This window comes from Mobula hypostoma, chromosome 22 (assembly GCF_963921235.1).
Source record: "Mobula hypostoma chromosome 22, sMobHyp1.1, whole genome shotgun sequence".
NCBI classification, from domain to species: domain Eukaryota; kingdom Metazoa; phylum Chordata; class Chondrichthyes; order Myliobatiformes; family Myliobatidae; genus Mobula; species Mobula hypostoma.
The window spans coordinates 25,108,235-25,126,465 of record NC_086118.1 but is presented as its reverse complement, the minus strand read 5'-3'; the positions used below and the strand labels follow the sequence as shown (position 1 = coordinate 25,126,465).

General features: G+C 40.4%; 1 protein-coding gene and 1 long non-coding RNA gene across 8 annotated transcripts in view; one reads left to right on the top strand and one right to left on the bottom strand.

Annotated features, from left to right (window-relative positions):
• LOC134360220 (rho GTPase-activating protein 44-like) overlaps positions 1-18,231 on the bottom strand; it is a 297,116-nt gene that overhangs the window by 87,857 nt on the left and 191,028 nt on the right. For all 7 annotated transcript variants that reach the window (XM_063074294.1, XM_063074295.1, XM_063074293.1 and 4 more), the window contains exons 5-6: positions 10,812-10,923; positions 8,798-8,874 (exon numbers count right to left, since the gene is read on the bottom strand). In XM_063074294.1, coding sequence (XP_062930364.1) covers positions 8,798-8,874; positions 10,812-10,923 — 189 coding nt within the window. The remainder of the gene's footprint in view (positions 1-8,797; positions 8,875-10,811; positions 10,924-18,231) is intronic.
• Positions 1-18,231, top strand: part of LOC134360221 (uncharacterized) — a 73,814-nt gene that overhangs the window by 31,762 nt on the left and 23,821 nt on the right. The window lies entirely within an intron of this gene.

Below are 18,231 nucleotides of genomic sequence, written 5' to 3'. Positions count from 1 at the left end.
TTCTTAGAGATGGTATATATAATTATCTGGATAGATAGGGCCTGATTAGGAACAGTCAACATAGATTTGTGCGTGGAAAGTCATGTTTGACAAATCTTATTGAATTTTTTGAAAAGGTTACTAGGAAAGTTGATGAGGGTAAAGCACTGGATGTTGTCTGTATGGACTTCAGTAAGGCCTTTGACAAGGTTCCACGCGGAAGGTTAGTTAGGAAGGTTCAATTGTTAGGTAATAATATTGAAGTAGTAAAATGGATTCAACAGTGGCTGGATGGGAGATGCCAGGGAGTAGTGGTAGATAACTGTTTGTCAGATTGGAGGCTGGTGACTAGTGGTGTGCCTCAGGGATCTGTACTGGGTCCAATGTTATTTGTCATATACATTATTGATCTGGATGATGGGGTGGTAAATTGGATTAGTAAGTATGCAGATGATACTAAGACAGGTGGCATTGTGGATAATGAAGTAGACTTTCAAAGCTTGCAGAGAGATTTAGGCCAGTTAGAAGAGTGGACTGAAAGATGGCAAATGGAGTTTAATGCTGATAAGTGTGAGGTGCTACATTTTGGTAGGACTAATCAAAATAGGACATACATGGTAAATGGTAGGGCATTGAAGAATGCAGTAGAACAGAGGGATCTAGGAATAATGGTGCATAGATCCCTGAAGGTGGAATCTCAGGTGAATAGGGTAGTGAAGAAAGCTTTCGGTATGCTGGCCTTTATAAATCAGAGCATTGAGTATAGGAGTTAGGATGTAATGTTAAAATTGTACAAGGCATTGGTAAGGCCAAATTTGGAGTACTGTGTACAGTTCTGGTCACCAAATTATAGGAAAGATGTCAACAAAATAGAGAGAGTACAGAGAAGATTTACTAGAATGTTACCTGGGTTTCAGCACCTAAGTTACAGAGAAAGATTGAACAAGTTGGGTCTTTATTCTTTGGAGCGTAAAAGGTTGAGGGGGGACTTGATAGAGGTATTTAAAATTATGAGGGGGATAGATAGAGTTGACGTGGCTAGGTTTTTTCCATTGAGTGTGGGGAGATTCAAACAAGAGAACATGAGTTGAGAGTTAGGGGGCAAAAGTTTAGGGGTAACATGAGGGGGAACTTCTTTACTCAGAGAGTGGTAGCTGTGTAGAATGAACTTACAGTAGAAGTGGTAGAGGCAGGCTCGATATTGTCATTTAAAGTAAAATTGGATAGCTATATGGACAGGAAAGGAATGGAGGATTATGGGCTGAGTGCAGGTTGGTGGGACTAGGTGAGAGTAAGCATTCGGCATGGACTAGACGGGCTGAGATGGCCTGTTTCCGTGCTGTAATTGTTATATGATTATATGGTTATTAGCCAGCAGTCAGCTGAATCCACCCAATATTCTTGCAGTACCTGTTGTGTTTAATGATCTGGATCACATTTTTTCCCAGTGACAAAAGTTTTCCCGATACCGATTGCCTTTTAATCTCCATTGATATTGTTCCCAAATAATTATTTTTGCCTTTGGCAACAGCTTATCCACAACAACAAAAAAATGCATGATTGGTAATGAGTAGCAATCTCACGTTAACAGGTTACAAGATGTTCAGGGTAGGAAATGAAATCAATATCACATTAGTGCATTTACTATGTGCTTGGAGGTACTTTGTGAGGGTAAATCAGAAAGATCACATTTATCTCTGCTTTTCGTGACCTGAAAACACCCATTGTTCCACAAGTAAAAGTGCCACCGCAGCTCACATAATTTTGCAATACAAATAGATATTATAAATCTACTTGCCTAAACTGGAATGCCAAACTGTCACTTAAAGTTCAAAGACTTAATCATCTTCTGAATGATGACTCCCAACTTTCCTTTACGGAAAAAACACGCAAGGTCTGGCTGGCAGGCGTAACTGCAGCTAAGAAGATTGTCGTCCAGCGTTGGAAACCTCCCCATGATATTTCAAATACTCACTGGCTTCGGAGCTTTTTGGACATTTCTTACCTGGAACTTTCATCAGGAAGAGTAAATGATGCACGACCAAACACAATCTTAATGTGGATAAATTTAATATCGAACTTAAAAGATCTTTTGTTAAATAGGAACGTTTTGTCCGTGTATGCACTACTATTCAGTTGGTTGGTGGAGGGGAGAGGGGTGGGGGGGGACAGAGGGTTGGAGGGGGAGGGGTGGAGAGGGGGTAGGGATGAGGAAGAGGTGGGGGGATGGTGATGAAGGTTGGGGGGTGGCTGGGTTAAACAGTCAAAATGTAATTGGCAACTGGTTGTATTGAATGTAATTTGTTGGTGTTGCAATAAAAAATTAGTAAAAAAAAACAAACATCATTAGAGTAATCTTATAAGATGTCTAATGTGGAACATTTGAGTCCATTCCTTCAGTTCCATAAATTATCATGCACCAACTACGAAGCTACATTTCGATATATCACACTATAGGTTTATGACAGAATGAGTTCAGTTCATTTCCTCAAGTGTTCTCAGGAGAGATGAAGTGAACTGTTTGCCTGGAATGGAAACTGATGTCAGTTTTAGTTCAGATTTCAGAAGCAGTATGAAAAGAAACATAGATCTAATAATCAGAAGAAAATATAATGTATGACCTCTCTACTTTTTCTTTGGAGTCCATAAAATTGACCGTATTAATGAATGGCAACTCCATGGCTTTGGAGTAAATTTTCATCCTTCTCACTGTTTTTAAGCCACGGATGTGAAGTGAGATCCACTAGTAAGGCCTAAAGGTGAACACATTTGTCTGTTTGGCCCTGCTTTTCCTAGACTGGCCTATATGGTGTTTATATTAAAAAAAGTAATGAACTAGTTTGACAGGCGGAGGGGAAACAGAGCACCAGATCAGAAAATGGAAGGATGGACAGGGAGGTAGTTGCCGGGGTTTGTAAAAACAAGCAGGTGCAAACTAATAGATATGATAGGATGGATAATTTGAAGTGTGTGTATTTTAATGCTAGGAGTATTATGGGTAAAGGTGACAAATGTAAGAGCGTGGATCAGTACATGGAACTACGATGTTGTGGCCAACACAGAGACTTGGTTGAGAGAGAGACAGGAATGGGTGTTTAATGTCCCAGGATTTCAATGTTTTAGAAACGGTAGAGAGGGAGGTAAACAAGGAGGGGAATTGCACTACTAATCAAGGACAATATCACGGCTGCACTCAGAGGGGACATAATGAAGGCTTGTGCTCTGAGTCTACATGGTGAGAACTCAAAAATAGGAAGGGTGCAATCACTCTGATAGGATTTTACTATAGCCACCAGGACACTGAGGAACAGATACACAGGCAGATTAACGAAAGGTGTAAAAACAATATGGTTGTTACCATGGGGGACTATAAACTGGATCCTTCTGGCACAAGAAACTTAAATGTGGCAGTTTGCCAGGATCATTCAGGAAGGTTTCTTAAATCAATACGTACATAGCCCAACAAGAGGTACTGCACTGGACCTGGTGTTGGGTAATGAGCCTGGTCAGGTGACCAAACTTTCAGTGGGTAAACAGTTAGGGAATGGTGACCACAACTCCCAAGTATTAAGGTAGCTATAGATATCGATAAATATGGACTGTAAATTGGAGTAGGGCACATTACGAGAGTATTAGGCAGGGAACTAGGGAGAGTTAATTGGGAAAGTCCACATCAGTCATGTGGAAAGTGTTTAAAGACCAACTGCGGTGAGCACAGGACAGGTATGTTCTAATCAAAGGAAGGACAAAGATGGCAAGGTGAGAGAACTTGAATGTCGAGAGAGATGCTGAATTTAGTCAAGAAGAAAAAAAGAAAAGTACGTAAAGTTTAAAAAGAGCACTTGGGGATTATAAAGAAGCCAGAAAAGTACTCAAGAAGGGAATTTAGAAAGTCAAGAGGGGCCATGAAAAGTCCTTGTCAAGTACGATTAAAGAGAATCCCATAGTATTCTATACAAACATCAAGAGCAAGAGGATAATTAGGGAGAGGGTAGGACCACTTTGAGGATAAAGAGGGAGGGAGAACATTTGTTTGGATGCAGAGGATGTGGGTGAGGTTCTTAATGTGTACTTTACATCAGTATTTACCAACGAGAAGGATATGGTGAGTAGGGCGATCCGTGTTTTGAGTATTGAAATGCTAAGGGCTTTCAAGGTAAAGGAGGAGGTAGTGTTGGGTCTCTTAAAGATCATTAAGATGGATATATCCCAGGGCTTGATGGGATATACCCCAGGTTATCGAGAGAGGCAAGAGTAGAGATTGCTGGGGCCTTGACCGATATCTTCATGTCTTCCCTAGACAATGTTGAGGTCCCAGTGGCCAGGCGAGTAGCTAATATTGTTCTATTATTCAAGAAGGGAATTAGGGATAATCCTGGAAACTATACACTGGGGAGTCTCACATCAGTGGTATGGTAGTTACTGGAAAGAAGTCTTAAGGATAGGATTTACGAGCATTTGGAAAACCATGGACTAAGGAGAGCCAGCATGGCTTTGTGTGTGGAAAGTTAAGTCTTACTAACTTGATTTATTTCTTTGATGAGGTGATGAGGGTGATTGATGAAGGTAGAACTGTGGATGTTGTTTACATGGATTTTAGTAAGGCCCATCCAGAAGATTAAAATGCATGGGATCCATGGTGATTTGGCTGTTCGGATTCTGAACTGGTTTGCCCATAGAAGAAAGACGGTAGTGGTTGAAAGGTCTTATTCTAGTAGGTGGTCTGTGATTAGTAATGTTCTGCAGGGATCTGTACAGGGACCTCCGCTGTTTATAAATGACCTGAATAAAATGTAGATGGGAGGTTTAGTACGCTTGCAGATGATAGGAAGATTGGTGGTGTTGTGGATATCATACAAGACTGTTAAAGAATATAACAGGATCAGTTGCAGATATGGGCAAAGAAATGGCAGATGGAGTTTAACCTGGCCAAATGTGAAATGTAGCACATTGGTAGGTCAAATGGGAAGAGACAGTATACTCCCTGAAAGTGGTGACACAGGTTGATAGGGTGTTTAAGAAGGTATATTGCATGCTTTTCTTTACTAATCAAGGCATTGCATTCAAAAGTCAGTAGGCTATGTTGCAACTTAATAAAATTCAAGTTTGGCTGCTTCTGGATTATTGCACACAGTTCTGGTTGCCTGATTTTAGGAAGGATACCGAGGCTTTGGAGCGAGTGCAGAAGAGGTTCACCAGTTGTCTGGATTAGAGAGCATGTGCTATAATGAGAAGTTGGGCAGCTTTGGGTTGTTGGAGGCTGAGGGAAGATCTAATAGAGGTTTTTAAGATTATGAGAGTCATAGGTAGAGTAGACCAACAATATCTTGTTCCAAGGGTTGAAGTGTCTAATACCAGAGGGCATGCATTTAAGGTATGAGGGATTAGTTTCAAAGGAGAACATTCAAAGTTTCAAAGGGCAACATTTTTACACAGAGATTTGTGGGTGCCTGGAATATGTTGCCTGGGGAGGTAGTGGAGGCAGGTACCTTAGGGGCTTTTAAGAGATGTTTAGATAGGCTCATGAATGTGTGGAATATGGAAAGATATGGACATTGTGTAGGCAGATGTGATTAGTCTAGTTAGCCACTTGATTACCAATTTAATTGGTTGAGTACAACATTGTGGTCCTGTACTGTACAGTTCTATGTTCTAAAATGCCAGTTAGTTCATGGAATACTTTCTGAATGAAGTCTTAAAATACTGGCAAATGGGGAATTGAATGTTATACTGTAATTAAAAGTAAAGAAGAAAGATCAAACTTAGTTCACGCATCTTATACAAGAACAATCATGGCTGGCGTTTGACTGAACATTATTCAGAATGGTTTTGTTTATCATTGAGGAAGCATACAGAAATAATCCTGTGCCAGTTACTTTATTAGAAAGCAAATCTTCAATCTATTTGAGAGAATACAAAATCATTTTTTTTCTGCCCAAGGGAGAATATACATCTTTCATAACTTTTTACAGTTCCATTCAAGGGGAAGACCAGAATCACTAAGAATGCTTAGTAACTTTCTCAACCAACAGATGCTTAATTAAACTGATTTATCCCATATAAACACAAATACTCCATGTACAATACACCAAAAATACTCAAACCAATAACATAGCCAACTAACCTCAACTGCATGCCCAGTATCTCACTGGAATTAGATCTGTATTTAAGTGACATGCAATTTTGTGAACAAATAGAATTAATGTGATTAAAATCTGGAGGGTTCTCAGCTGATTTGAAGAATTTCTTATAGGAAAATGTGCCACTCTGTTCAAATACTGCAAGCAGATTCAAGAGTTCAAGCAGCTAAAACACGGCTAAAGTGGCACCAGATTTTGAGAAAGGAGCCTTCAGGTTAGCATTTAACGTTCTGTAAGTATGTGCTCTGTCCAAAAATATGTGATCTGTCTAAAATAAAATATATTTTAATGCATCTGTAGACTATGATTCATGAGCTCTTAAGCTTTAAAAGGGCTCAGATTTCTCTCCAAGGTTGACCTAAGTTTTCAGATCAATTTAAAGACGGAGAGGAATGCACGGTAATGACATCAGCATTCCACATACTCAAATAGTGCTGCACCAAAACTGTACCAGAAACTTTAAAGGGAAAGAAGGTCCTGGCCTATTCTATCTCATTATTTTGGGGAAAGGTATGTCCACGTTTCCCGATATTAAGTATACGACAATAGATGCCTACCAAAAATCAGAATATTGGAAGATTACAACGGGTGAAGCAGCATCAGTGCCAACAGAAGATGTAGATGTTTCAGGCTGAGACCCTGCATCAGGATTGCAGCTGCCTACCACGGTTCTTTGCAAAAGTCTTGCTGACCTCTCCCTACCAAGTGTTGCTGTCAGACCTTGATATCCTATCCTTCAGATCCCACCTTTGATGTTGTCTGACTCAAGGTCTGCACCTAGAGGTCAGGACTCCAAGGACTTGAATCAGGCACCCATTTTAATAGCATATAGATGAAAAGTAGATTTAGGCTGCCCTGCATATTCTTCTGCACAAATACAATGGAAGTTTAACTTTGCACTCCAGCATTTTAAGGAGAAAATTGTAACTGTTTACAATTTCACCCACATCCTCCTGATTCCCCCAGAGCTCTGATAAATATGAAAGTTCTGTCCTGCCAGTGCCCAATAACTTCACCTTCTCATCCTCTATCCCTGAATGACTCACTGCTTGCTTCTGAATCCTACTGGGCATCAATAAAGTGGCTGCTGGTATTATCCCCAACCTCTCTGTTCTGCTCCAATCCAGGCAGCAGCCATTTGTTCCCACTGTCTTTTAAGTAAATGCCATCTTTCCACCTTGGAAATATCTTTCAAAATGGCTTTGTGTTTTCCCAATGCCCTTTCACATCAATGACCCAGTTTATCTCTTTTTTTTCCACCTTTTCTTGTTATGACCTATTTCAGATGTGTTGATATTTTCCTTTGTTTTCCATCCTGAAATAAAGATAGGGATTGAAATGCTTGGCTTTAACTGGACAAACATCTTACAAATGTCCGTCAAACTGAATAACAGCACTCTTTCAATTATTGAACATATCAGGGCTGCTAATGCATCTTCCAAATTTTGGATGATCAGCTCAATTTCAGAATCCTTGCTACACTGGAGTTATACCAGTTACTGCTTCCAGCCAATACCAAACAACCTGCTGGAAGAGGAGAACAGCAGTGCTGAGAAAGGATTCTGAGGTGATTGGTGGACTGAGAAGCTTTACCTTACCAGAATCTAGCGCTGATAGTGCTTTGTGCTCCTGCTTATTTACTTCCAGCAGCTGTTAACCATCTTCACACTCACCTCCCCCACCTTGCTTCATCTGGTATTTCCACCCCTTTTTTAAAATCTCTTTTTTTCTGCCTCCATCTTTCATCTAACTGCCACTGTCTTCCAACTCTACCCCCCTCACCACCCCTGCCTGGCACTACTCACTTTCCTGTCATCTTATACTCTTAAAGTCCACCAATCACCTCAGAAGCCTTTTTCATCTCTCCCCTTTGCCTTTTTATACTGGCCATCTTGATCTTTATTCTCAGGCCTGGTGCAGGGTTTTGACTTGAAATGTCAACAATTCCTTTCCTCCCGCAGAGGTTGCATGACCCGCTGAGTTCTTCCAGCAGATTGTTCGTTGCTCCAGATCTCAACGTCTGCAGTTCTTTACCTCCTGTCCCTCTGGATACTTGCCAGGGAGGTTGTCCAATTGATTGATGTTATCTACAAAAATCTGTCTTTTTCCTCCCCAAAGGTGTTGCAAATGACTTAGGAAATTTGTGTAAAATGTATAATATCATCAACTGAAGAGTTGTTATTCTCCTCTCAGCCAGCAGGGGTCATAATGCATTTGGGAACATTTTGTGTCACTGTTCTGATTTTTGGCAGATACCATTTTGATCTTTACAAAGTTGACAAGTGCACTCGGCAGGCTTGAACAGAATAAACTTCTTGAAGGATGAAACCCAACCTCTGTTTTTTTTTTAATAAGACAGTTCAATCCCAGAGATTCATGACTCTCTGGGAAATGAAACGCCACCCGGCCTCAAACCAATTCCTGGCTTAGAGCTTGAGACTGTAAGCTCTGGTTCATCCTCATCCAGTGAGTTGTCATGGATGAAAATATGTGAGGGCAGAGTGTGAGCAACAGTCAGAAACAAGATTCTGAGAAAAATTCAACAATAAAAAAAGGGCAAGTGATTTGTTTTAATTATGTATTAAAATGTTCCACGAAAAAGACAGAGGGCTTTAAGTCTTAAGTAAAATAAATTAATATTGAAAGACTTAAGAAAAAAAAGGAACAATCATTTTTACCGTGTTCTAGCTGAGTCCATGTCCAAAACTAATTTTGCTAAATGTTTCCTCTGCTTTTGGATGTTGGGAATGTCCACCTGAAGAGCAGAAACAATTATCATTTTCTTTCTCTGTTCATTCAAAAAATCCAGCGGCGTAGAAATGGGTAACGCACTCTTAATGCTGCAAATTACCAAATTAAAATACACTATGATGATTAGGCCATCACAACATTTAAATTAAATATATAAATAACTTTCAATGAAGGTGCTATTTAATTCTGGAGAATAAGTGTGTTCTGATAAAGAGATCATGTTCCTAATAATAACTGGGTGAGAAATTTGTGTTCTCCTAAACATGCAGCATAACTTCACAGGATGTTCTACGCTATAGAACTGGAGGTAGGAGGGAACAGGATAAAGTCCACTTTACTGCTGTGGCAGTTGAATAATACATGCAAAAAGTGGGTTATCTCATGAGGACAGGCTTGACTTGTATTTGTTGAACCTAGTGGTTGAGATCCTGATGTGTCTCTGCAAGACGAGTGTACAGAACGTGTTTCCTCTTCTGGAAGATTCAAGAATATGGGGTGTCTGTTTAAAAATATGGGGTTCCATATTTAAGACAGAGATTTAAAAAATTCACAAACAGTTGAGTCTTTGGCACTCTCTTCCTCAAACAGTGGTGGAAGAAGAATCTAAATATTATTAAGGCAGAAGTGAACAGAGACTTAATAAGCTGGAGGATGAAAGGTTATGACAAGCGGATGAGAATGTAGATTTGAGTCTACAATTGAAATAGCTATGATCTTATCCGATGGTGCAGAAAGTTGAGGGGCCACGTGCTTACTCCTGCTCTGAGATGTAGTTCCAGTATACTGACAGAGGTGACTGGATGAATGGATACCATGAATAAAAGCAACAATTTGTTCTTGTATAATATCTTACAAAGAACAAAACAATCTCAATTCCCTTCACTCAAGCATATCACACAAATTTTGACACTAAGATGCATAAGCAGTATTGGTGCAGATAACTAAAACCTTAGTGAAGTAGGTGGGTTTTAGGAATACCATGAAGGAGAAAAGTGAGACAGTTTAGGAAAGAAATTGGAGGACATTTAGGGCCAAGGCGGCTGAAACCAAAGCCAATAAAAGGGCAAACACATTTGAGAAAGTGTGATCACCCCAGAGGATATAAAACAGGTGATGCTGACAAAAGGGAAATGTGACAATATGAAGGGCGGTGATAAAAAAAAGGCAGGGAGTTATAAAATCCAGGTATTACCTAACCAGGTGCCACTGCAGGTCACAAAGTACAGGAGAGACTGGTAACTTAGGGCACTGGAAGTCAGGTGTGGTTGACCTCAGGTTTATGGGGAACATGAGGTTGAGAGTGAGGATGAAAAGCAGAAAGGATAACAAAAGTGTCACTGAAAGTTTCAGCGGCAGACCAAGTTCAGCACAGGTGTCATTGAATGATGCCCTTTAAGTGAGAACAGCTGTACTTACTGATAGCCTGGATGTGTGGACTGTAATTCATTCTAGCCTTCAAAATAGTGGCAAGATTGCCAAAACCCTTGTTTAGATTCAATGACGTGCCAGGATAAGGGAAGGAATCAGTAAGTGGATACAGTATAGAGTCAGGAAATTAAGCCTGCAATGAGAGCCAAAGGCACTGGCTTCAGCCTTCCCAATACTTAGCTTGAGAAAATTTCTAATGATCTAGTACTGCCAACTGGGAGACAGTGGTGTGGGTAAAGCTATTTCTGGGGTTCCGGAAGTACCTGCTAAATAAATGGGATGAAAGGTAGACTCTCAAAGTAGAGCTGGTTAAAAAACAAACCTTTGGTTAGTGAATTTACTCTATGTATTGCAGTTTTATTTCAGGCTGTTTTAAAAACAAACCATTGCAGGTGATCCTTTGGTTAGTGAATTTACTCAATGTATTGCAGTTTTATTTCAGGCTTTAAGCATTTAATATTTTTCAGAGAAAGAGCTTCTGGCCCTCCATGAAAATCACAAAGAATTTCTTACCTCAGCCAACACAAATAATGGCTCTATCACATCCCTTTCTATCTGCAGCTCAAACAGGATGAGTTCCTGGGCTAGCCTATCCTCTGTGTCACCACACATCTTCAGCATCTTCCTGCACAATAAAAGGACAGAAACAATTTACGTGCAACTCTCATAAACAGTTAACCACTAAATAAACTGTGTAATGATGAAATATGTTTGTTTTTCTCTTACTCTCCATTTATTTTTAGCTTCAGAGAAAAAAAACAGGAATTCCAATTACATATTTGCAACCTTCCAGAAACAACAAACACATTTTGTAGATGTCTATACTTTCTTTCTTGTATTAAGAGAGCCAGAGGGTAATTTAGGAGAATTTTGGATAGTCTTTTTTAACCAAATACTGGTGCAACATTTTGCATCAATCAAGAAGAACAACTATTGATAGTGCACTTAATTGACAACTGATATGTTATTTATATAACAAAGTAACGTCCACAGTGGCCTTTCACCCCAACAGATAATCTATAGGTGCTCTGTTACACACACCAGTTTTAGCCCTGTGGGGATATATATCGAATTGCAGGATATTTGACACAAAGTATCAGCATCTCTTCCTTATTACGATGCTTCCTACTGTGGCCTAATCATTTGAACATATTAAACTGTACAATCCCAATTAAAAAAGACTCAGACAGTAATAACTGAAGGTGACATTGATTTTGGAAAACATTTTGACTTTGATACTCATAACCAAACCATAAGACATGAGATCATTGAGCCTCCATGAAACTTGTACTGCAATTATGCTTCCATTTGCAACCAGTTTGATTCTGCTGGCAGAAAGGGATTCAGTGCCTGTCCACCCCAGCAAGATCAAATTAATTATTCGATTACTATGACCCCAGAATGATACAACAGCTGGTGCTGCTGCTGTACAGCTCCAGTGACCCGAGTTTGGCTGTTGTCTGTACGGAGTTTGCACGCTCACTGTAAGTGTGTGGATTTCCCCTGATTGCTCAAGTTTCCTTCCAGATCCCAAGGACGTGCTAGTAGATTAATTGGCTGCTGTAAATTGCCACTAGCGTGGTGAGTGGCAGGAAAATTGCAGTGAAATTTGGGTATGCTAAAGAAAATGGGTTACAAGGAAATACAGTATACAGAGGGCAGCACTGATGAGAATTTTCTGTTGCAATAAATTAATGAATTGAACAGCCTCTTACAATGTCACAATAAAATATGAACTAATGTATTTTTTTGCTGTTTACTATGTGTACATTGGCTGTTATTTTATTACATAAATAGTTGTAAAGATGATTCCAAAAAAAAGGAAAATGCTTGACTACAACTTGACGACTTGATAAGTTGCTACATCAATGCTAATATCTTTCTTCTTTTGTTGAGAAATGGGGCTGCCAAAGCATTCTTCTGGGAAAGTTTATAATTTTAAGAGAAACTTGTTTCTTGTGCTTCAAACATCATCTTAATCTAGATCTTCACAGCAGATTGTGGCATTGTCAAAAAATATTTCTCATTCTCTATATTTCTTTTATAATTAACAGAAAATACCCAATGCAAACTAATGAACAGGACTTGACTAGAAGATGATTTTAATGTACAGTTCTCCTTAAGTATACTGTACACCATTAAAACATATAGGCTTTCAGTGTCATGAAAATAAGTCCTTCAAGCAAGGCCACAGCTGCAAAGACTAACATTACTTTACTCTTGATTTCACACTCAGAATAAATCATCCAGCTTTATGCAAAGCTGGACTGTGGATACTGTATTCAGCTACACCATGTTGCATAGTCTGGCCAAAACTAACAAAAATGCATAATTCTGGGTGGATCCTGTTGAAATTTGGCTTTGAAACAATGCTCTGGCTTTAGGTTTAACTACCAAATTTAATGTTAGATGACTCAACCCAAAATTAATTTTGAAGCTATCAGTTTTGGAATTTTACTTAAGATGTTATGCATTACATGCATAAGACTGTTGTTTGTACAGAGGGACCACACACCAGTATACCAAATTTCAAAATATTTTTTCAGTGCTAAGTGGAGCCATGATACACTAAAGTTGTTAAATAAAACTGCTTGCCTTGAGTTTCACTCTACTCGATGGTCTTGTAGATCACTTGACAAATTGTTAATATCATTTGTGCAGTGCTAAGCTTAAATTGCATCTGTGGGAAGATTTCATACCAGTGTCTGAAAACCACAAGGGCAAATTAGCTACAGTGTAATAGATAGTAGAATAACAAGGCTTTTAAAAGTACTCTGCATGAACATTAGCTGATCAATTCAGTATTACCCTTCTCAATTGATCTACATGGAACATTGTTGCAGGAAAGCAGCAGCATCCATCACCAAGTACATGCTCTCTTCTCACTGCTGCCATCAGGAAGAAGATACAGGAACCTCAGGACTCACGTCACCAGGATTAGGAACAGTTACTACCCCTGAACCATCAGGCTCTTGAACCAAAGGGGATAACTTCACTTGCCCCATCACTGACATATTCCCACAACCAATAAATTGATTTTCAAGGTCTCTTCATCTCATGTTCTTGATATTTATTGTTTATTTATTTACATTATTGTTTCTTCTTTTTGCATTCTTGTCTTCTGCACTCTGCTTGAATGCCTTAGTTGGGTGGTCTTTCATTGATTCTGTTATGGTTATTATTCTATAGATTTGTTGAGTATGCCCACAAGAAAGTGAATTTCAGGGTTGTATACGATGAAATATGTATTTTGATACAGTAATAACATTTACTTTGAACTTTGGTCATAAGGAAGGAGGTTGACCCTAGTGGACTAAAGTTTCACCACTTCATCCACAAATAACAGGACTTGAAATTGCTGCGTAATGAGGTGTAAGTTCAGGACCTTCCAAGCAAAGGCTGGGTACTGATATTTTGCTCAGGACTGACTGGCACATGGAAAATTAAGGCTAAAATGTCAAGGCAGAAGAGCAAGACCACGTTGTTCTGTATAGTGGAATGAAACCAAAATTGCAAAAAAAAAAGTTTATGTATGGATACAAGGATGATTAACTGAGCTAAAATTTTAATCAGGGACCTACATCCCAATTTGTATATGTTTTTCATTGTACATAACCAAGGGAAAAGCAAATGGGAAATAGAGTGCCAACACGTTAGGACTAGAATGAAGGCCCACGTGCATGTTAAACAGCAAAAACAACTTGCTAGGCAAGCCCACAGCTTATTGATCTGATCAAGTACAGTATGAATGGCTAACTTGTTATTGGGAGGAGTTAATTCAATGAACGCCATCTTGGTGGAGCTCAATGTAAGCAATTACAATCAGCTTCAGCCAAAATGGTCAAGTGGATGGTCCACCTTAATTTCCTCCATAGACCTCCACTATCATAGAAGCCTACCTTCAACCAATTTGATCCACATCATGTGGCAAAGAAGCTGCTGAATGTGTTGAATACAACAAAGACTATGGACAATAGTTGCTACAAAAGCAGCTGACCTTTAGCCAAATTCTCTGTACAGATGCATGACTGTCAAACAATAAATAAAATGGCCTGAATTTCCCTCTCCAGAAGTTGTGCTGAATAAAGTTGAGAGCCCTTTAATGCAATTCGGAGTTTATCTGCGTTAACAATCATATTGTGATGAAATTCTGGAAAATGCAGGCGAATTCTTTATCTTCAGGAACTTCCAGTCAAAGGTATGTTCAGCTGCCAAGCTGAATCATACGGAATTGGCTATACTCTACTTCCATGGCTGCTCACAGCAACATGGTCCCCCACTGACAGCAGATGGATGCAGATATTACAAGAGCCAGGGAAATGCATGAGGTGCAGAAAACATCATTAGTCTTCCAAAGGTGAGTTTTTAATTTGCTGCCTGCGTTAATCCAACAAATGCCAGGCAGATCAGAAAGCTTTAGTGACACTTAGAGCACACTGAGCAACCTAGCCAAAAGATGACACGCATTCTGAGGCCATGAAGCACAGCCTAGAGAGCAACAGGAAAAGAGGAACAGGAAGAATAAAACTACTAGGGGATGTGGTTCTTCTCAGCGTCCATCCTCATCTCCCAGCTGAGTGGGGAACAATGGCACCGGCCACGTGGTTTTCGAGGGTATCCCTGATAAACAGACAGTTGTTGTAAGGAGCCTGTAATATCAAGGATCTCAATGCAAACTATGTAGTCTTCTGCACACGCCAATCACTTCCATCATTTAGTACAATAATCAGACCAGGAGCCCAGATGACACTTAATCTTCCCTCGGACCCTGCTTTGCACATCCACTTTACTGAACATGACACACAGATAAACGTATCACTAATAAATGTGTGCTGCAACATCTCCATGTTCCCTGCTGAGCGGTGCCTTGTTAACTTTGATCACTGCGCAAGATATACTTTTCTTGGAGGATCTGAATTTTGCAGGTATAAACAGTGGTCAAGAGCTTGAACACTTTGGGCAGTTACCCCCACATCAATGGACAGTACTCACCATACATCTGAGAGTAGTACACACAGAAGTAAAGGAATGGGGTATCAATGACTGGGTAGATGTAGGAGGTAGGAGGTGATATATATACACACACACACACACACACAAACACACACACACACACACACACACATATACGTGTGTATGTGTGTACACATATTTGCATCTGTATATATGTAAGTGAACAATTCACCTTGACATGTCCCAAAATAGTTTTACAGCAAAATATTTTTATATGTGTATTCTCACTCCAAATACTGGCTGTACATTTCACTGCTGCAGGTTCCTCTAATGGTGGCACAGGTGGGTCTCCTGCACACCCAGCACCCCCGCAAACACATCAGGCATCTTGAGGAACAAACAATCTGCTGTTTTGGCTTGGGATTCACCAGGAGATTTACTTGGCTCCGGGTCTCAAAGAAAAAATTCCGAGGGACAGGATTAATGTTCACTTGGAAAGGCAGGGACTAATTAGAGATAGTCAGCATGGATTTTCATGGGCTAATCATATCTGACCAATCTGACTGAAAGTTTTGTAGAGGCAACAATATGTAAGAGGGCAGTGTAGTTAATGTGGCTTACATGAGCTTCAATGAGACTTTTGATAATGTCCCACATGGAGACTGGTCCAAAAGGTGTGGGCCCATGGGATCCAGATCAAATTTGCTTAAGATGTAGTGCACTACATGCTTGAGACTGCTGTTTGGACAGTGGAACCACACACATAGAAACATAGAAAATAGGTGCAGGAGTAGGCCATTTGGTCCTTCGAGCCTGCACCGCCATTCAGTATGATCATGGCTAATCATCCAACTCAGAACCCTGTACCTGCCTTCTCTCCATACCCCCGATCCCTTTAGCCACAAGGGCCATATCTAACTCCCTCTTAAATATAGCCAATGAACTGGCTTCAACTGTTTCCTGTGGCAGAGAATTCCACAGGTTCACCCTCTGTGTGAAGAAGTTTTTCCTAATCTTGGTCCTAAAAGGCCTCCCCTTTATCCTCAAACTGTGACCCCTCATTCTGGACTTCCCCAACATTGGGAACAATCTTCCTGCATCTAGCCTGTCCAATCCCTTTAGGATTTTATATGTTTCAATAAGATCCCCCCTCAATCTTCGAAATTCCAATGAGTATAAGCCTAGTCGATCCAGTCTTTCATCATATGAAAGTCCTGCCATCCCAGGAATCAATCTGGTGAACCTTCTTTGTACTCCCTCTATGGCAAGAATGTCTTTCCTCAGATTAGGGGACCAAAACTGCACTCAATACTCCAGGTGTGGTCTCACCAAGGCCTTGTACAACTGCAGTAGTACCTCCCTGCTCCTGTACTCGAATCCTCTTGCTATGAATGCCAGCATGCCATTCGCCTTTTTCACCGCCTGCTGTACCTGCATGCCCAATTTCAATGACTGGTGTATAATGACACCCAGGTCTCGTTGCACCTCCCCTTTTCCTAATCAGCCACCATTCAGATAATAATCTGTTTTCCTGTTTTTGCCACCAAAGTGGATAACCACACATTTATCCACATTAAATTGCATCTGCCATGAATTTGCCCACTCACCTAACCTATCCAAGTCACCCTGCATCCTCTTAGCGTCCTCCTCACAGCTAACACTGCCGCCCAGCTTCGTGTCATCCGCAAACTTGGAGATGCTGCATTTAATTCCCTCATCTAAGTCATTAATATATATTGTAAACAACTGGGTTCCCAGCACTGAACCTTGTGGTACCCCACTAGTCACTGCCTGCCATTCTGAAAAGGTCCCGTTTATTCCCACTCTTTGCTTCCTGTCTGCCAACTAATTCTCTATCCACATCAGTACCTTATCCGCATATCGTGTGCTTTAAGTTTGCACACTAATCTCCTGTGTGGGACCTTGTCAAAAGCCTTTTGAAAATCCAAATGTACCACATCCACTGGTTCTCCCCTATCCACTCTACTAGTTACATCCTCAAAAAATTCTATGAGATTCGTCAGACATGATTTTCCTTTCACAAATCCATGCTGACTTTGTCCGATGATTTCACCACTTTCCAAATGTGCTGTTATCACATCTTTGATAACTGACTCTAGCATTTTCCCCACCACCGATGTCAGGCTTACCGGTCTATAATTCCCTGGTTTCTCTCTCCCTCCTTTTTCAAAAAGCGGGGTTACATTAGCCACCCTCCAATCCTCAGGAACTAGTCCAGAATGTAAAGAGTTTTGAAAAATTATCACTAATGCATCCACTATTTCTTGGGCTACTTCCTTAAGCACTCTGAAATGCAGACCATCTGGCCCTGGGGATTTATCTGCCTTTAAATACTTTGGATACTGGCGTGTTTAGTTAAGGGCTCTGAATACACGGACAGGGAGATTATGTTCTATAAAACATTGGTCAGGCCTCAGCTGGAGTATCGCATGTGGAAGCTTTAAGGGAAAGGTGTGGTAGCACTGGAGAGAGTGAAGAGGAGATTCATCAGGCTGTTGCCTGAGATGGAAAGTTTCAGTCATGAGAAGAGACTGGAAAGGCTTGGTCAATATTTCTTGGAGGAGAGGAAGGTAAGATGGGACCTGATTGAGGTTTATAAGATTTATGAGGGATACAGATTGGGTAGACTACATTAAACTTCTCCCCTTATCAGGCATGAATAAAACTACTGAACATAGATTTAGAGGGGATACGAGGGGAATCTTTTCACCCAGAAAGTGGTGACTACCTGGAATGCACTGTGGCAGAAGCAGATTTACTGACAGCATACAAGAAGTGCCTCAATGAACATTCCAGTTGCCTAGGCGTGGAAGGCTAAGGGTCAGGTGCTGGAAGGTGGAACATGGATTGGTGCCATTAGTTGGCATGGATATGGTGGGCCAATCGCCTTTTTCCATGCTACATGGTTCTATGAAAAATGTATCCTTGGCCTAACTATTGACAACAGTAACTGCCCATG